The sequence below is a fragment of the Salvia splendens genome, chromosome 14 (assembly GCF_004379255.2).
Source record: "Salvia splendens isolate huo1 chromosome 14, SspV2, whole genome shotgun sequence".
NCBI classification, from domain to species: domain Eukaryota; kingdom Viridiplantae; phylum Streptophyta; class Magnoliopsida; order Lamiales; family Lamiaceae; genus Salvia; species Salvia splendens.
In genome coordinates this window covers 11,491,735-11,513,760 of record NC_056045.1, presented here as the reverse complement: position 1 = coordinate 11,513,760, position 22,026 = coordinate 11,491,735, and the positions used below count along the sequence as shown (strand labels likewise).

The 22,026-nt window shown below is 35.2% G+C and overlaps 1 protein-coding gene across 1 annotated transcript; it reads left to right on the top strand.

Annotated features, from left to right (window-relative positions):
- The first annotated feature begins 345 nt into the window (after positions 1–345).
- On the top strand, positions 346–1,330 carry LOC121764183. The gene is made up of 3 exons (XM_042160240.1): positions 346–565; positions 727–1,035; positions 1,086–1,330. Exons 1-3 carry the CDS (start codon positions 346–348, stop codon positions 1,328–1,330), a joined length of 774 nt encoding a protein of 257 aa, XP_042016174.1.
- Positions 1,331–22,026: the final 20,696 nt, after the last annotated feature.

The window sequence follows — 22,026 nt, the reverse complement described above, 5'->3', positions numbered from 1 at the left end:
AGGACAATCATGGAAAACCTGTAACTTTCGCCGTTGGGTTGGGGTGCAACGAAAAAATAGGGGCATTTGCTTGGCTATTCAAACATTTTGTTGAATGCATGGGTGTTGCACCCAAAATGATTGTAACAGACCAATATTTGGGGATGAGATCAACTATTGAAGAGGTTCTTGTTGGCACTCGACACAAACGGTGTATGTGGCATATTATGCATAAGTTTACCACCAAGGTTCCGAATAGGTTACTGAAGGACGAAGATTTCAAGAAAGAATTCAATGCATGTGTTTGGTCGGACCTGCTTGAACCCAACGAATTCGAAGAAGAGTGGAATGGAGTAGTGGAACGTCATGGCCTGGAAGACGTTGACTGGTTCAACACATTGTACGACTATAGGCATTTCTGGATACCTGAGCATAGATTTTCCACTTGGTTCAATGATTAGAACTATATCCATATCTGAGTCAGAGAATACCTTCTATAAAAACTTTTTGAAGCCCCACGCCAACATTGCCAAATTCTACTTGAATTTCAACAATGCTTTGGAATTTCAGCGGAATGTAGAGCAAAGTTAGACTACCAAGATGCAACTGCCCTGCCCATATTGGCCACTACCTTGCCATTCGAGAAACATGCTTCGACGTTGTACACCGATAGTATGTTCAAGAAAATACAAGAAGAAATTGTTGAGGGTAATGATAGATGTCACGTTCTGGGTTTTTCATCTACAGATATGGTTGACACCTACAAACTTGGGGACAACAATCACAATTCGTATTTTGTGAGACACGATAAGACTGATGAGTCATACTCGTGTGAATGCAAACTCTTCGATAGGCAGGGATATTTGTGCAGCCATATCTTTTTTTTGTTCGAGAACAATGAAGTGAAAAAAATTCTTGAGAAATACTGCGAAAGCAGATGGATGAAGACTCTGTTAGCCAAAGTTGTCCATGGTCAGTTTGATGACACTCTACCTACTGGATCCATCATTGACGATAGGCAAATTGTTTCAAATCAAGGGATTTCGATGTTCTATGGTTTCTTCAACGATTTGAGACGGACATTGATGTGCTTCGTGCTTTCGTAGGTGGTGTTGAAGAACTTGGTAATTCTCTTCAATCTGGAACTCCTACAATGTTTGCCTCGGTAAAGAGGCGAGTGATTGAAGAGTTTTATGGAATGGTAAGACCTAAAGTAGTTAAGGTCCATCCTCCGGATGTTGTCAAAACAAAGGGCCATGCTAGCAGCTCCGCGAGCCGTCTGATTTCCAAGAGAGAAATGACTATAAAGGAGGCTAGTAGGCCTCTTCGACGGTGTAAGGCTTGCGATTAGATGGGTCATCACGACTCTAGAAATTGTCCAATGCTTAAAGAGATGGGGAAGGAGAATGAGCTGCGGAAGGGCAAGATGAAATGTTGATGTATTTTAGCAAACTACATAATTGGTTTTGTTTTTCTGATTAGTCTTATTATTCAATACATTCCCTTAGCTTGGGTTTCAGCTTGGTTTCTAATAATACATCTCTGCTTTATATTGACATCAGTTACATTATTATTCACATATAGTACATCATTATTCGCTTATTTTACATTATTTAGTTAGTTGTACATTATTAGTAATAAGCACTTATAGTACATTATTGTTCACATGAAGTACATTACTATTCCCTTATAGAACATTACAAATATACTTGTCCATTATTTTAGTCGTTCGATACATTAAAACTATAGTACTAACAGACATGCGATATACTTGTATCGATTATATGTTGAGAGTTAATGATTTCATAAATTACGACCAACATATAATTCCAATTCCAACAAGTTTAGCACAATTGGTTTGGTTCAAAACAAAACTAGTAACAAGTTTAGCTTGGTACTAGAGGAATAATACATCTCTGGTTGATTGACATCAGTTACATTAGTACTCACTTACAGTACATTATTTTTCGCTTATTGTACATTATTCACTTATTTGTACATTATTACAAATATATTTATTAACAAGCAATTAAATTAATGTACATTATTGTTCACAGGATGTACATTACTATTCCCTTTTTGTACATTACAAATATACTTGTCCATTATTTTAGTGGTTCGATACATTAAAACTGTAGCACTAACAGACATGCGATATACTTACATCCATTATATGTAGAGAGTTAATGATATCATAAATTAATACCAAAATATAATTCCGATTCCAACAAGTTTAGCGCACAAGATTTGGTTCAAAACAAAACTAGTACCAAGTCATTCATGTCTGATTCCAACATAAGTTATCAAAAAAAGAGAGTTCAAATGAATAAAAATAAAGTATCCATTCAGCATCCAAACGATCACTCCAGCCCATATTCGTCGACCCACTTATCAAAGTTGAACTTTGGCGGCTTCTCTCTCCAATGCCCGGTGGCGGCACTTTGGTTGATGTCACCTCGGGTGTTATGTGCACATGTAAGTTGAGTCCTTGCAAACTTTATTCGCGACATTTCTAAGCTCTTTGTCCCCTTTGCACTGACTCCGCAGTCCCATTCTTTCTCCCTTTCGCCAAAGTAGGTATCCATATGGCGCATCACATACACTCTCGTCTCCATTGAGGCTATATTGTTCCTCCACGACATTGTTACCACATGGGTACTACATTTTTTTATTTGAGTCTGCATTTTTGGAACCTTGCACTTTGCAAGTGCATCAGATAGGAACTTTTTCTATATAAAAAATATGTGGGTAAGAACTCCAAATAATGTAACTTATGAGGAATATAATCCAACGTAACATAACATAGACATTACAAAAGGTGCATTACATATCAGCATAGAGGGTGTTTTCCCATATTTGGCATTGAAGGAGCCATGAGATTCAGCCAGGCTATGGTCAATAATATTCATTTTACCATCAGGCAGATCGAAACGCACTACATATTCTTCAGTTATATTTTACATTATAACTGAAGATCATATACATTATTCTTGGTCAGCTGTGTTAAGTACCCAGTAGTACACTTCTTTGTCAACATTATTAGGCTTGGTTGTTATTTGAACCGCCCGCTCGTCGAATGGAGACCGCGCAGCGAGACTAGCTTTCTTCAAATGAGTGCTTGCTTGATTCTTACCCTCCTGCACGAATGCACAATATGTTTACAACAAGTCAGAAACAACCATACGGGGTTAATGTAACATGTGCAATAATTTAATGTAAGCATTAAATAAGTTATCTCTAGGCTCATCTATTTGGATCTGCTTGGCTTTCCCTTTTTCCTTCAGCAACCACCTTTGGTTGCAGGTATCTGATTAAAAAAACAAATTAATGTAGGGAACCACCTATATAATATAGCAATACAAGCATATAATGCAGCAATACATGTATATGATGCACATACAATAATATATGCAACTGTAGTTGTAATAATGTACCAATACATGTATATAATGCAAGTATAACATTGTTTATATCATAAAATTTCAACCCTAAGATAATAACAGTTTATACAAAATGCCCTTAAGATGTAAATAATTGACACTCTCTACGACTCCACTCTTTTTTGTGGCCGTAATCTTTTCATGACCATTGTCAACTGCTTTGCCCTTTTTTTTGCTTATTCACCTATAATACAAATGACAACCCTTAGCATAATGACAGTTTTAAAGTATATTTGAACAAAAAAATGCTTAAATATAACAAACCTTGGCTTGCTATTTCGGGGGTTTACTCTTAGCTCCTGCAGCAGCTCCATCTAGTCCTGCAAATTTAATCCGCGGGTTTCGGGTATACCCGACCCCGACCCAATACCCGACAAGTTTTGGGTACCCGCAACCCGAAATTATGGGTTCGGGTACAGGTTTGGGTAGTTAATGTTAGAATTTTTCAGATTTAGGGTACCCGAAACCTGTATTAGGGTACTCGACTAATACCCGATTAAATATGTATTCGTGATAAATATTTTTATTTAGTATAGGTTGCTTTGACATTTTATTATTCTATTATCTCGACTTTAATACTTCTTTACACTCGTGTTATGTTCATGTTGCATTCTTTTATGTTCTTACTTGTTATCTTTTGAAAATAAATAGTTATGCTTTCTCCATTTTACTTACATGTTTATTTAATGTCTTAAAAGATTATTTTAATCTCTTTTATAATTCATTTTATGCCAAAAATTTCTTTATTTTAAAATTAAGTAGTGTCTATTTGTCTAATGTCTATTTTATATAGAAAAAGCTAAAACATTAGAAATTTAGAATTGAAGTTTAGAGTTTTAATAATAGTCAATAAATAGTAGTATTGTGTTATTTTTAATAATTTTTATTCTCATCACAATATAATTTATATAAAAGAATAAATTTGAAATAAAATAATTTCGGGTTTATGGTCACCCGATAAGTTGGGTTCGGGTACCCGAATTCACATACGGGTTGGGTATTGGGTATGATATTTTTGAGATTTCGGGTTCGGGTACCGAATTTTCAGGTTTGGGTACCCTCCGGTACCCGAATTTGCAGGCCTAGCTCCATCTTTCTTCACCACATTTGTATCATTTGATTGATCAATTCTTTTTCAGACCCTGTACACAAAAGCATCATCCGGTTGTACAAATGTTAGAACACCAAAAAAAATTGTTAATTCAATAGCACAGTCTTGTTCATCTCTCCCAAACCAGCCGCAATATCTGATGATGTTCCACTTACACTTACTGACGTATGCTTTTTTAGATGGTTCTTCAAGTTCAGCTCCACCATCATCGTTTGATATGATATTGCGAAAATCATCTTCTCTTGACTCGTGCCATGGACCCGTACCCGACACATCATCAAGCGGCTGATCATCTACTAGCGTATCATGTACTGTCTCATCATTATTGTCTGTCTCCCCATGACCACTACCCTCTGCCCCATTTTGTTGTGTAGCAAAGAGGTCAGGGTAATCGAAGCCCTCTAAACCAAACGACGGCCTATCGAAGCTACTATTTATCGTCTTCTTTTTGTCGTACGCCACCATCATCTTCTCCATTTCTGCAATCTATTCAGGACTGTACTCTTCTTCATCTTCCCTAGCCTGAGTTAGTGTTGTTACAATCTCATCATCGTCCACGACATTGTCATCTTCCATTCCCAATAATTTCTTTCCAATTTGAGTCCCAACTCTGAAGCACTCATCGTCAATCAACTCAACAGGTACTCTCTTAAAATCACCAACCTACTTAGAAATTGCCTAGGCCATATGCAAACTTGAAGCGATAAACTCATCTCTAATTCGCTTAGCTCTATACTTGCTCGCCGATCCCCCTTCACCCCTGTTCAACCCTTGCAACCTCCTCATTTCCTCCTCTTCAAGATACTTGTCTTTGTCAATCTTGTCCTCCAATCTCCCTGTTTCGAACTGGTTAAGCTCTGCATCATCCCTTTGCTTAAGCGCCTCAGCCGTCCAATCTTTTATTGTGGACCAGGCACGGATCACTCTCCTCAGGTAGTGAACAACACGGTCCACATATGCGCACTGACAATAACCACATAACTATGTCATGTTAAATTGCAACAAAATAGATTCATATATCTAACTTAAATCATGTAATTTAATCGGGTGTATCAGTGATGTAAAAGATCAGTATTGTAACCATATACGCATATAATTTAACTGATCAATAATGTAACAAAATGTATATATAATGCATGTAAAATAGCTACAACAACAATGAATAACGTAACATGTCAATAATGTACGAAAATTGGTAAATAATGTAAACTAACTGATCAATAATGTACCAATAGATTTTATAATTTTCCCATGCAAATCAGTAATGTACCAACAACTTCATATAATGCATATTTTATAGCTGCAACAAGACTGTCAGACATAGATAATGAATAGTAATGGACATCATTAGCACAACATTAATGTAACGGATCAATAATGTACCAAAATGTATACATAATGCATGTATTACAGCTAAAACATTATTGCATAATGTAACAGGTCAGTCATGTACGAAATTTGCATATAATGCAGTTATTATTTCACTTGCCACTAAGAAGTGGATAGGCCTTGTGAATGATGCACTTACGCCTTCTGTCCAATTGGGATACGTGACCTCAATAACCGATAACAGGTACCCATACCAATTCATATTTCTAATCTCGTCCACACCATCTATGAAATGCTGAATCTTTGGCTTGCACATGATGTCGGCCCGGTGTTTCTATAACAACATTCTCCAGCATAAACATGAAGAGTTTCTTGAAATCAGGTCCGCCATCAACATCTTGCATCATCAACTCCCCAACCTCTCCAGGAGTCATTTTGAACTGTGCCTTATTACATCGTCGTGTAGCATCGTCATTGAACTCAAAGTTGGTTTATCTTTTAGTTGGGCGTTGAATGAGTGTCGGACCTTTGGGAAAGCCTAATGTAAGATGAACGTCGTCCTCTCCCAAGTCAGGGCCTCACCTCCAGACAATTGAATCTGGCAACGAGCTTGGTTAAATCTAGTGAGAATCCAACGCGCTAAGTATCCAGAAATCTCTTTTATATTGAAGTTTAGAAAGGCTCCGAAATCAAATTCGTGTACGGCTTCAATTTGCCGTGGAGTTAGCCTCTTCAAACAATTGAGAAACTCTGTCGGGGACCATCGGCAGTAAAGGTGGTTCTCTTTCTTCCCTCTACGTTTTCGCTAAACAACCTCTTCTTGGACTCTACTAGACTCTCCCTTCTGTTCGGCCAATCTATGGCGAAACTTCTGTACAAGTGCAAGAGGAATTACATCATCGAATGCTTCCTCATAATCCAACCTAGGTTGCTTCGAAGCTATCCAAAATAAGACATCAGAAAAGGATTATTATCCGTAATGGTATCAATAATGTATCAAATTAATCTAATTTAATGTATATGACTGTATAAATAATGTATTATAGTTATCTAATGTAATGCAAACATCCATTTATATGCATAATGTACAAAAGCAAGCAATTAATGCACAAATGAATAAAAAAAGCTAAACAATTACAACAACACAACAATGTGGCATAGTAAATTCAAAATAATTAAAAGAATACAATGAAAACAAGAGCTGTAGCTGTTAAAAACAATATAATGTACACCACTATCTATCACAATGTATAACTAATCGATGAATACAGATGCCAACCACGGTGCAACTCTGAATACTGAAACCCAAGCAATTTCTCACCTGCATTTTGGGTGGGTTGGCTCTTAAATGGTCTTCCCCTCTTCAACATTCTTGGTGTGTCGGCTCTTCAAACTTCTGTCTGACACCCACCACCAAAAACCAAAAGGTCATACAACCATTTACTCAACACAGTTGACTAATACACAAATCTAAAGCTTCATTTAACCAAAATCATCAATAACGAACAGAAACCTAATAATAATGAACACGATTTACTGATTTACGGAATAGACCAAAGGTTTGTGAAAAATGTGACATTGTTTAGATGAAAAAGTCAAAATATATCTTACCAAAAATCAGAACTTTTGAAAACTAGCTTGTTGTCGATGGAAAATCCATCGTCGAGAGCGGAGGGAGTGTTTTGACGGCACAAATCGACGGTAAGATGGGGTATTCTCCGCTTTTCCGACAGCTAAGGTTTAGAAATGGGTTGGAATTGGGGGATAAGGGTGTTGAACGTGATTTCAGGGATATGAGACGTCTGCAGTGAGAGAGTCAGAGAGTGGATGGAATGTCAAGCGGTTTCGATGAAAATCCCGCTTAATTGTAGGACCTGCCATTTTTAATTTATTATAGTTTTACGGTTATACCCTTATAATGTAGCAAATGGACGTAATAATGTAACGCGGAACCTTAAATATAATCATCATCTAGTCCGTTCAACCTCTTAATCTAAAGGTTGATATTATGTAGGAACTTAACACTAAGAGGGCAATAGGAGCTTAATGCTCCCTTACTACATCAAATATATATAAATTCTGTAGATTATCTAACCAATGTTGATAAAGAAAAGAAAGCTACAATCAAAATATCAAAACATCAAGTAAAACCTTGATCATTCTTTACATTAATGGTTTATACAACTACCTTAAATTCTTGCCAATAAGATTCAAATGCATGCTTTAGTAAGACTCATTTGGGAGAATGCATTTGGAGTACTATATTTTTAAAAACATCATGCAATATGCTTTCCACATCTTTGGAAGGGTACAATATGCAAATCAATATATATTTAGAAACTTTAAAAATTTATAAAAAATGTATAAAATTATCTATCCACCTACAATCCATCCCTGAGATGAATGAATATACGACTATCTTGATCATGTATAGGATGGTCAAATCAAGTTTAATACCAATGTTTTAAAAACCGGACCCGGACCGGCCGGTTCGACCGGTTCAACCGCGAACCGCTAGGTGGTCCGGTCCGGTTAGCACTATAAAACCAGTGACATGTTCAACCGTCATGAACCGCCGAAACCGGCCGGCCGGACTGGTGGCCGGGAACCAGAAACCGGTTCAAATGCTTTTCAAAATTTTGTTCTAAAATTTTGGCCTTGATAGGGGTCGAACTCAAGACCTCCCGGTGAACTTACCAACAATTCTACCACTACACCACAAGGTCTTTTTGGTAGTAATATGAACATAAGTTATTTTCATATGTTAAACACGGAATATTTTATCTATATAAACTAATAATTCGTGTTTAATACGTATATATGTATATTAAGAATATGTGATTAATTATATTAAAAATTTACTACTATTTGATTATATACTAGGAGTATTTACTAAATATATGTTTTTAATTTATGTTTATTCATATATCTTTGTGTATAATATTATTTTGCCGCATTACTTTTTAAAAATAATACTATAAACTTATTTATTTTTATACATAAATATTAAATTTTTTATTTACAATAACTTACTACTAGTATAATTTATATATTTAATTATATTTGTTGATTAAAAATTAATAAAATTCTATCATTCACTAAAAATATGTTTTTTTAATTTTATATTCTTTTAAGATAATTCATTTTAATTTTATATATTATTTTAAGAAATTGTTAATTATAATATATTTCTTATATTTTAATTATACTTTTACAATCACTAATGTTTTATAATATATTCTAATTTATTATTCTATTTAAACTTAACGTCATTAAATATTCTAATATAATAGTACAATACTTGTTTTCTATAATAATACTATTAAATGTATAATACTCTAATATTTATTGATAAAACATTTAATTAAATTTTATTATTTACTACTAAATAAATATATATATATATATATATATATATATATAAATAGTATTCCGGTTCAACCAATGGTTCGACCAGTGAACCGGTTGCACTAGTGAACCAGTAATGACGCCGGTTCGCTTGCCGGTCCGGTTTTTAAAACATTGCTTAATACTAATATTTTGAATTTTTTAGCCTAAAAATTTAGAAGAAAAGCTAACAAATTAAGTATAATAAATTAGCCCAGAAATTTAGAAGAATTGCAATCAAATCAAGTAATTTAGCCTACAAATTTAGAAGAATAGCTCACAAATAAAAGTTGTACCTTTCAATAATTGGAAAATATCAAGTCGGGCCAACCAGGCAAAGGAAACACTTCCATATGGTAGACAAGAAAAGGGAAGAATGAAAAAATAGGAATGCGAGAATGAGTTATGAGTTACAGGGGCTATAAAGAGGGTTTAAGGCGTAAAGTTGGGCATGTGTGAATGTGGAAAATGAGAAAAAAGAAAGTAGGTATGGATAAGAACAAATGTGTTTACGAGCACCTATTTTTGCGAGCACAACATGTGCTCTCAATACTTCTGCTCACAAAATTTGCGAGCATAATAGAGACCACCCTGTGTTTTTATAGCAAACTGTTGTTAGCAAAAAATAATTAAATTTTTTTCTTTTTGCAAGAATCTAATATCGCGCACACTCAAGTGCTCACAAAACAGAAGGAAGTTCAACTAGTTGTCACGTTTGCGAGAATACTTTCTTCGCAAATTTAAATTTGGGCATAGGTGATAGCAAAACCACTCGTTTTATTCCATTTTCAGAAAATGGTCGTTGTTTTCTTTTTTATGCTTACTATTCATAAAGTGGTTGCAAGTGACCGCGTTTTTTTAGTGAAAAAATACAGTAGGAAACATTTTTTAGATTTTAATGATAATTGTAGCATGAAAACTAAAATCCGAGCTCCCCAGTTGAGATATCATAAAACAAAGTTTTATGAAATGCACTCTAGCAACAATCCAATTTCATTTATGCATACAACTCATGGAGCAATAACATATTCATAGTTCATCAGTCTTAAGATTCAGTAAACAAAATTAACTTATAGCAAGAGTTGTCCTTCCAGTGGTTGCCACTTGATAAACATAATTTTTCCAATGCCGCGAAACCCACATGTGTGCTTGGGAGTGAGTTTCGTTTTATCCTATTTTCAAAATTTAACATATATATACTCCTTTCATCCTATAAAAATAGGGACATATGGGATGGCACGAGAATAAATGCATAAATTGTAAAGTAAAAGAGATGAGGAGAAGATAGTTAAAATAGTATTAGTGGATAGTGGAACCCACATTATAATTACCAGTTTTTAATGGTGAGCACTATTGGTATAAGTTGTAAATAAATTAATGTATATAGGTAATGAGTTGGGGGAACTTTCCATAAATGGAAATTATTTATTTCATGGGATGGATGGAAATGAAAAGTGACTCTATTTTATAGGACGGAGAGAGTATATCATTATAAAAATCAATTTTTACGTATAAAAAATAATTATTTTTATTAAAATTTATGTTTAAAATAAAATTAAAGTATGATTTTGCAATGGCTCAAGATTAAAGTCGGATGAATTAGTTATAACCTATATATTTGTGGTGTACAATCCTTCAAATATAGATAAGTAAATGTTGCATTGTTTGAGACAGTGTTTTATAGATAGTTTTTCAATTCCAATATTGCTTGTGCGCTTAGACATGTGACAATTAGTTTTGCATTTAGAAAAAAAAACTCGTTTTGTATATAAACTAGTATCACCCCTTGCTTATAATATATGTTTAAAGCATTAATTTCCATTTTAAATAAAATTAGAATTAGTATTAACAATGAACAATATGACTAACAATTGTAGTTATATGAGAATTAAAAAGCTGTACAAATCGACATTGAAGCATAATAAATTTGAAACAAATATAATGTTTAAACATTAAATCATGGAGTAGGAAGATAAAAATCTGTCAAAATAAAAAAATTAAACACAATGGATAATTACTCATCATTTTTAGTAAACTTTTTTATACACTACATTAACTTTAAAATTAAAATCAACCTCATCATTATAAACTAAAATATTCAATTCTTCACAACTCGTCAGTCTCCAACAAAACTCATAGGACTAAACGCCTGCAGTGAAAACAATACATCTAAATGTTGTCTCTATCAATAATCTTCTAGCAGATAAGATTAATTTTTGTAGTTTACAACAGTTTACCTATTACACATTTATCTTAAACATAGAATAAATATAGTATAAAATTAATCAAACTAATAATAATAAAAATACTGAAAAAAGTTAAACCAAAAATGTAAATTGGGCATGCGTCTGCCGGCAGAAAAATGATGTTACACATAAATCTCAGCACATCATCGACCGTCGTCTACGACCCCACTACCCCATGCTCTAATACAATTTGCAGTCGAGAAACGCAAACAAAAAAAAACGTAGGATTACACTGAAAAAATAATTCCACGACTAAGAACATGTATTTACAGATACAAACTAAAGAAAACATCAATCTCTTAAACCTTTCAAATTTCATCGTACATCGGATTAGCAGGTATATAATTGTGTCACAAAAAAATGCCTCATTTATATAGTTAATCAATAACAATTAATACAAATAGTATTAATTTATAATTTAATTAGCAACCCTAGGAAACGCCTAAGTGATTTTGAAAAAATGTCTAAATCATTAATCATTATTTAGTCAAAATTGGCTATAGTTTTAAAAAAAACCGTGGATACTTTATATAAGAAACGCCTAGAAAAAGTATTATATTATGATTTAATTAGTGATCCAAAATTCATACTGCTAATATTTAAGCTAAAATTTAAATATTTGTAACTGCTATGCCTAAATTATTTCACGACATTTATTACACATTATATTCATTACAGTTACTACAAATATTTAGATTTGCCTAAAAAATTGAAATATTTAAATTTATGCCCAAAAACTAATAAATATTCAAGATTAAGCTCAAAACTCAACTTTTATATATGTATAGATTCAATACAAAATTAACGTTTGGTCTAATCCTATATGTGTTTTTGGAAATCCTAAAGGTTCTAGGTTGAAACTCCAATTCCATTACTTTTTGTTGGTGGAAATACTGATACAGAGATAAACACTAGTCGGGCGTAATACAATCTAAGGAAGAGTAAGAGATTACATGGATACAAACTGAATTAAAATAACAAATCAAAATTGTAAACTGTAAAGATGTAAGTCAAGTCGATGAGTCATTTTTCCGCAAGATGAGATACGCCCCGGTAGTGCTCTCGGATTGGCGTGTCATCCCCAAAGATAAAACGGCCTGGTCTTGTTCATTGCAGCACCACAAACAGAACAAGCTCCTGCGAACTTGATATGACCACGTATGTCAGGCATCAAGAGTCACTCCGACGACGTGAGCGGTGGATTGATTGGGGTCCAAGGATGAGACCGAGGACACTCCAAGGATTCAACAAAGCTCGATGGAATCCCAAGGATGATAGGAAAGGAGAACGCTCGGATTTGAGGACAAATCATTTCCAAGAAGGGGAGGATGATACGATCATGGAAGCCTAGTATCAAAGATGTCAACTACAGCTGGATTCAATCAGTAATCGTTTAATGAATATGATGTCCAAACGCTCACCAAAGACCACCAATGTCTTTGTCTTCGAAAGAGGGTCGCCTGGGTATGTTGCACACCTCAATCGGAGTCTGATGGAGAGAGTTATGGCTGATTTACTAAAGCCGCGCAGAAGATAGAGCGAGGGCAATTTTCAAATGCACATTGCATTTTCTCCTTGTGAGGGCAATTTGGCAAGGTTGACTACATGATAGTAACTTGAAGCAACACTTTATATAATGTTTTACTTGTCCACGAGGCCATTGATACTTGTTGATTACTTTATTTCTATTGAGGCAATGATGACACTCCAACATCCTTACATGAGTTTCTTTTTTAATTTCTTTCTTCTTGTTTGAGGACAACCAAGTGTTAAGTGTCACATTTTCCCATTTCGGTCCGTTCTACAATAAGAGTCACATTTTCATTTTTACCATAAATGGTAAGTAGACTCATATTTCACCAACCAATTCTACTCACAATTTATTATAAAAGTAATATATATAAGTATGATCCATAGTCCACTAACTTATTCAACCTTTTTTATTACATTTCTTAAAATTCGCGCCCACACTAAATGTGACACTTAATGTTAAATGGAGGTAGTAATGATGAGCTCAAATGTTATTCTAATCCAAAATATATTCTATTTGTTTATTTATATTTTTTCAACTTAATGTTAAATGGAGGTAGTAATGATGGAGGTAGTAATGATGAGTTCAAATGTTATTCTAATCCAAAATATATTCTATAAGTAAACATTCATAACTTTGTGTATTGCAGTATAGCTTGTACATAAATATGAGGGACGAAAATTACCAAACCAGTTATATGATCCTTAGACTATGCTTGGTAGTAATAATTTCCCATTAATATTTTCGAAGAGATGAACATATATTTATTTTTTTGCAGATGTAGTAATAATTTGTTGCGAAGATAGCTCTTAATAATTTGTTGAGAAGATAGCTCTTAATAATTTGTTGAGAAGACAACTCTCGAGAATTCGATTGTTTCATAAAAGTTTATGTTTTGAGGTTATTATTGAAAGGATATGGGCTAGATTAGATTAATATGGATTAAATAATTATAGCTGGGCTACAATTATAATTAGTCCATAAGCCCAACAATCATAAAACCCTAATGACTATTTGCCTATATATAATGGTTATTTATTCTCCATTGTGGGTGATGAGAAATAGCGTAACATTAGAGAGAAAATACGTAAAGCTCTGTAGAGAGAATTCCTAGCTTTCTTCTACGGAGCAATTGTACCGGGATAGTTCCTGCATCGGATTGGATTGCACGTGGACCTCGATAGTAGTGGATTCAACTTGCAGGATTCAATCGAAGAAGAACAACACAACAAGTAAGATTTAGTTCCGTTGTGTATTACGTGCTCAACTTACAATGTAATTATGAATCTAGATCTGTTATTCTTGTCTGCAATTTCCGCTGCGCTCATTAGATGAATACAAGAATTCCTAACAGTGGTATCAGAGCCCGGGGCTTGATTCATAATTATTTAGTGTGATAATTATTTGTGGATTAGTTTTGAAATTAAAGATTTCGCATAGAAATTGGATTTCTCATAGAAATTGGATTTCTATTATGTCTTTGGAATTGAAATTTGATTTATTGTATTTAACTATTAAAGTTAGTCTCTCGGTAAAAGTTCTGGGAACCAACGATGAGTTTGAAATTGAGATTCTAGATATTATTTGAAAATTTTGTTTCTGAAATATTTTGCAAAATGAAATTAGATTTTGAGTAATATTTGATGAAAATTTTGAAAAAAAAAAAAAAATTACCTTTGCAATTTTGTTCTTCTGCAAAATAAGAAATTTTAGAATCATCTTCAAACTTGGGTTTCGGAAATCCAACGTATATAACCAATTCCATCAATGGCGTGGCATAGGCCGAAGACCAAATGGGTTTTGAATCGCCGGTACGGAATAATTGTTGTGTTCAATCTCTAAGACCAGGTCTACGGGATTTGCCATCAAGGGAGAAAGCCGACGACAACAACGTAATGGCCGTTGGGCGGCGCATCGATTATTGTTGTTCGTGACTCCTCTAGATCGCAAAATGTGAACAACGAACAGTGGGAGGGGGCTAGGTCATAGCTCCCTTGACAGAAGCGGCATGAGTCGCTCCTCAGAGACCTTGTTGGGCAGCATGGGAGAATAAAATATTCAGACATGTTGCTGCTAGGCAGCAACAAAACCAATGGCCGACGCTTGACATCGAAACAGGAGAGGAACAGCAAGAGGCGGCTGTGTTTACAACCCCAAACCCTAACGGGTCGTGGGCTACGGGTCGAATCCGGTAATGGATTTGATTCGCCAGTGCTGGGCTGTCACAGGCCGTTACTATTGGGCGTGATTGGCTGTACTGCCGACTCATTTTGCTTGGGCTTATGAATATTTGCAGCTGGGCTGCTATTTCTTTCAAAATGGGTCAAGGAAGCTGCTGCAATAGTTAATAATCTCACATGAGATGTCGAATTGTATTGAATGTACATAAAACTTATAATTAATTAGATTACTTAAATAAATTCCAATTGTGGACATTTATTATTATTTTAGAAGTAATAATACGTATGTTTAATTTTAATTTGGAATTAATGTTAAATATTTAGTTATATTAATTTAGAATTAATATGATTAGATAAATCCATGTTTAATTAGAGAATAAAATTTGATTTTATTTGTTGAGCATTATTTGATATCTTATGTGATAAGCATGATATTTGATTTTATGCTTATTTATTTTTTAACTATAGTAGTTAGAGACCGTTTTATTGTCTGGGTAGGCGGCGCCCAATATGTGTAGTCCGTGTTATACTATGTCTGGGTAGGCGGCGCCCAGTATTTGTAGTCCGTGTTATACTATGTCTGGGTAGGCGGCGCCCAGTAATTGTTTGAAATTTAATATTGGATATTATATTCACAGAACTAGTATCACACTTTTCCCCATAAAATATAAGTCTTGTTTTGAAACAAACGCATCGTCCATCATAATTGTTTGATGTTCCTAGCCTTTTCGACCACAAGTTTTACGCCAAAGTGTTTACTCTAAATCTACAAGGCCTAGGCTCATTCATAGATGCATGGTTGGCATCGTGTGATGGGGTTGACTTGCTTAAATTGTTTAGTGACGCCAAAGCGACCTAAATAGTTTATGGATGCATATTAATTGGATTAATAAACCAAGAATTGCAAAATAGTTGTTGCAATTGGCTTGGAGGCCCACCTTGTGATATTATTGTAGTGATCAGCCAAAGCAGGGGCTGCAATAATATAGACTTGGATCTTGGACCACTAAAATTTATATTTGATATAAATTCGTATTTTATGTTTGGGGGACATAATATATGTTAAAATTAGTGGGAGCTAATCAATACAATAAACCCTTGTTTGATTAGTGATGCGAATGTGATCTTTGTATGCTTTTCTAATTTGCTTTTCGTTTTATTTTCTGTTCAGATAATATGTCAAACTTATCTTATGAGTGTATGATGGAAACAAACAAATTGACTAGGTCAAATTTCACGGAGTGGCAGAGAGACTGCCCAAAACTCAAGGCACAAGGTGCAATGAGTGGGAGTTCAGCTATGTTTGTCATTGAGATAAATATGTCTATGAATAACTCACAATCCTGGGTATTGGATACCGCTTGTGGTTCACACACTTGTAATAATGTGCAAGGTTTAATTGACAGCAGGAAAGTGAGACCTGGGGAAGTAGACCTACGTGTTGGAAATGGAGCAAGGGTTGCTGCCGAACGCGTAGGAACTTATAGATTAGATCTTCCCTCAGGACATAGACTAGATTTACATAATTGTTATTTTGTTCCAGTTATTTCAAAGAATATTATTTCCATTCCGATGTTGGACATCGAAGGTTTTTCCTTCCATTTTGCAAACAGCAGATGCTCGTTTTCTAATAATGGATTGTTTTATGGAAATGCCTCTTTAGAGAATGGATTGTATATGCTTGAATGCAAACGGGACATTCTCAATGTGCAAAATAAAAGACTTAAACTAAGTAATACGAATAATGCAACTTATCTTTGGCATTGCAGACTTGGTCATATTAATGAGAAAAGAATAGCAAGATTGAGAAAGTTAGACTATCTCACTTCATTTGATTTTGAATCATATGGTGCTTGTGAATTCTGTCTCAAAGGAAAGATGACTAATAAGCCACTTTCTGGGAAGGGGGTGCGTGCTAATGATGTGCTAGAGTTGATCCACACAGATGTGTGTGGACCGTTTCCAACTCAAGCAAAAGGTGGTTATTCGTACTTCATTACTTTCACTGATGATTTGACAAGGTATGGATATGTGTATCTTATGAAACACAAATCTGAGGCCTTTGAGAAATTTAAAGAGTTTAAGTGTGAAGTTGAGAAACAACTTGGGAAAAGTATCAAGACTCTCCGATCAGATCGAGGAGGGGAATACTTGAGCAGGGAATTTCTTGATTACTTGAAATCACATGGAATTCAGTCAGACTGGACACCTCCTGGTACACCACAATTGAATGGAGTATCTGAAAGGAGAAACCGAACATTATTAGATATGGTTCGATCCATGATGAGTTTAGCTAGTCTTCCTTTATTCCTATGGGGTCATGCCTTACTAACGGCTATTTACATTCTAAATAGGGTTCCTTCTAAATCAGTCGAGAAAACACCATATGAGTTATGGTGTGGCAAGAAAGCAAGTCTTAACCATATCCGGACCTGGGGTTGTCCAGCTTTTGTTAAGAAAATGATGACTGATAAATTGGAAACTAAAAGTGAGAAATGTTATTTTGTGGGATATCCTAAAGAAACTAAAGGGTACGATTTCTACTGTCCTGAAAATCACAAGGTGATAACATCAAGGAATGTGACGTTCCTTGAAGACAATTATGTCTGCAAGGAACAAGGTCAAAATACAGTAGATCTTGAAGAAATTCAAGAACCACAAGTTAACAATGAGGATGAGGTATTATCCACTGGATTGGACAATAACTCAGTGGGAGTTTTTGATAATCTATTGGGAGGGGAAATTACTCTTAGAGAGGACCTTAGAGAGACTCTCGAAGGACCACCTCAAGACAATGAGATGCATCAAAGACAAGATGATACAATAGTTGCATCACCTCTACCTCAAGAAGATCATAGTGATATTCCTGAACCTTCTCACATATAGAATGAACAGCCTGAACCAGAGCAAAACCAACTCAATAGGCCTAGGAGGATTCGTCGTGCACCTGAGAGACTGAATCTAATGGTTGAGAACCAAGATGATGAAGTTGATTTAGATGACGATGAGCCTAAGACCTATACCGAGGCGGTGTCGGACACCGATCGAGAGAAGTGGCTTGAAGCCTTGATATCTGAAATGGACTCGATGTACTTCAACTTAGTCTGGGAACTAGTTGACTTGCCAGATGGGGTTTACCCCATAGGCTGCAAATGGATCTTCAAAAAGAAGAGAGATGCAGATGGCAAAGTACAAACCTACAAGGCTAGGTTAGTGGCAAAGGGTTATAGTCAGCGCGAAGGCATTGACTATGATGAAACCTTTTCGCCCGTTGCTAAGATCAAGTCCATTCGGATATTACTTGCAATTGCTGCATACTACAACTTCGACATTTGACAAATGGATGTCAAAACCGCATTTCTCAATGGAGAATTAGAAGGTGATGTCTATATGACACAGCCTGAAGGTTTTGTATCGAAAGAAAGGCCGAATGCAGTGTGCAAGCTAAAGAAGTCCATCTATGGACTTAAGCAAGCTTCGAGGAGTTGGAATATTTGTTTTGACAGAACAATCAAATCGTTTGGTTTTGTCAGAAGCAAAGAGGACCCATGTGTTTATAGTAAACGCGAGAATGGAAACGTTGTCTTCCTCATCATATATGTTGATGACATCTTGATTATGGGAAGCAATCGTTCCATGATGCAATCCGTGAAAGAATGGTTGTCTAGTTCCTTTATGATGAAGGATCTGGGTGATGCTTCCTACATCCTTGGAATCAAGATCTATCGAGATAGACCAAATAGGATGTTAGGATTATCACAATCCACTTACATAGATAAGTTGCTAAGGCGCTTCTCAATGGAGAATTCTAAGAAAGGTTTTCTTCCTATGGGACATGGCATTGTATTGTCGAAGAAGGATTGTCCTTCTAATGACAAAGAAAGAGACAACATGAAAAGGATCCCGTATGCTTCGGCTATAGGATCTATTATGTATGCCATGATTTCTACTAGGCCAGATGTGGCCTATGCGCTTAGCATGACAGGCAGATTTCAGCAAAATCCCGGTGAGGAACATTGGAAAACTGTTAAGACTATTCTTAAGTACCTTAGAAGGACTAAAGAATATTTCTTAGTCTATGGTGGACATCCAGAGTTATCAGTTATTGGGTACACTGATGCTAGTTTCCAAACAGACCATGACGACTATAAGTCTCAGTCTGGATATGTTTTTGTCCTCAATGGTGGAGCAGTGAGTTGGAATAGTTCCAAACAAGGTACAACTGCCGATTCCACCACCGAAGCCGAGTATATTGCTGCATCTGAAGCTGCCAAAGAAGCTGTTGCTTTGTTAGAGTTCGTTAAAGAACTGGGTGTCATTCCGAGTGCCAATAGTGCAATACCTTTGTATTGTGACAACACTGGTGCTGTTGCGCAAGCAAAAGAACCCAGAGCTACGAACAGGAACAAGCATGTTCCCAGAAGATATCATCTGATCAGAGAAATAATTGAAAGAGGCGACATAAAATTAGAAAGAGTACCCACTGATGATAATTTGGCTGATCCTTTCACCAAACCGTTATGTATAGCAAAACACAACAAGCACTTTGAGAGCTTAGGTGTTAAGCATCTTGGTAGATGGCTTTGAATCAGTGGGAGTTACAGTTTTATATGTCTTAGAAACATTTTGTGTTGAGACAATATTACTTGATCACATTATATGAAAATTTCATTTTCTATGGGTTTTGTGCACTTATTGGAATAATTGTGTTAAATGTTTGATTTTATTCTAAATATTTGTTCCCTTGAATTATGACTGTCGTTAATGGTGTGAGACATTAATGATATAGTATAATTCTAAAATAGCCTAACCAATGATTATCAAGAATGGGATATTGATGATATGTTATAGGTTAGCATGAGGTTTGCATCACATTCTTCGAGAATGTAGTTGTTCTCACAACTATGAGATATTAGATACTCGTGATGGACACATGGTATACTTTGGAGAGTATTGGTATACCCTACTCTTAAACTGTTTTGTTAGGTGTCTACAGTTTATTAGTGCATGAAGTATGTAATAGTCCTTGGATCTGAGGTCATTACACATTTTGTTTGTTGAGTGGTGTGCTTTGATCTTGTCCAATGCTTTGCCTCCCAAAGGAGGATTGAGACACGGACTTGTGTTGGGTACATCATAAGATAAATGGAAATGGTAGTTGAGCCAAGAATGAGATTCATTCCTCGATTAGAATTTCGAGAGAACACTCAAATTCTCTATATTACTTGACCATTAAGTCATTGGCCAATGCAAAGATATATTCAATTAAAGTAATTGAATATGATCGAATGGGTCATTTAATAAAGATGAGATAAAGTGATTGAGCTATTTGGATGACACATGACAAATCTTAGGCTCAATCGGGTGGTTCGTGAATGAAAGGATATTACTATAAACTTTGTGTAAAGGCTTGTTTACCGAATTCACGTAAACGTCCGTCATATATCGAGCTACGCTGCCAACGCAGTCTAGGAGTTTTGTGCAGACTTCGATTAGATCGTCGTCGATAATGGGGGCCTAAAGGGTCACACTATATGTGTATTTTGATCCGCTCAAGGGTACAAAGTTGGAACTGCGTATTATATCTAATGCTAGTCCAAGTGGGAGATTGAAAGGATATGGGCTAGATTAGATTAATATGGATTAAATAATTATAGTTGGGCTACAATTATAATTAGTCCATAAGCCCAACAATCATAAAACCCTAATGACTATTTGCCTATATATAATGGTTATTTATTCTCCATTGTGGGTGATGAGAAATAGCGTAACATTAGAGAGAAAATACGTAAAGCTCTGTAGAGAGAATTCCTAGCTTTCTTCTACGGAGCAATTGTACCGGGATAGTTCCTGCATCGGATTGGATTGCACGTGGACCTCGATAGTAGTGGATTCAACTTGCAGGATTCAATCGAAGAAGAACAACACAACAAGTAAGATTTAGTTCCGTTGTGTATTACGTGCTCAACTTACAATGTAATTATGAATCTAGATCTGTTATTCTTGTCTGCAATTTCCGCTGCGCTCATTAGATGAATACAAGAATTCCTAACAATTATGAGTGTCTATTATTACCGTTGTGTAGTCACAAACAAATCACATAAAATATACCTATATTACTCCCTTCATTCCACTTTATTGGAACTATATTTTACTTTGAGCCGCATGGGTAATATTTACGTGACTCGTTCTAGTAATGTATGAACTCTGCTAGGGTGTTGAAGTTGAAACTTTTATAAAACAGATATTTAAACAGATTGAAAATTTTCTTTTACAGGCATAGGAGGTTGGCTCGTCAGAGTAAAGCTCGGCCTCTGAAATAGGCCCTCAGGTAAGCTGGATATCCCTTAACGAAGGTATCCGCTCTGGTATAATTTTCTTAACCATGAAAACTTTTAAGAGTTCATTACGAATGCAAAATGGTTTATAATTGATGGTAAGAACTTTCTTACTATCTACTTTGAATGAGCTTGGGCTCGATCCAACATAAAACAATCTGTACACTACAAATGAAGCTGAACAACGAAGGTATATAGTGAGGGATTTCTTAATACGTAAATGACATTTTGTTAAATTTGCATTAAATCTGTAGTCAGAGTGTTAATCAGTTGTCAGTTTATACTTTATAATCAGTTGGTCAATCTAGGGTCAGTTTGTTACTTTGTGGCAAATTGATAATTTGAAGTTAATTTGTGAATTTGTGATCAATTTGTTGAGCTTAAGTCAGATTGTCAACCTATTATACCAAAACCTCCTAAAAACTTAAGACAAAACATATTAAAAATATATAAACAATTAGATAATAACATAAAATAAAAACTGG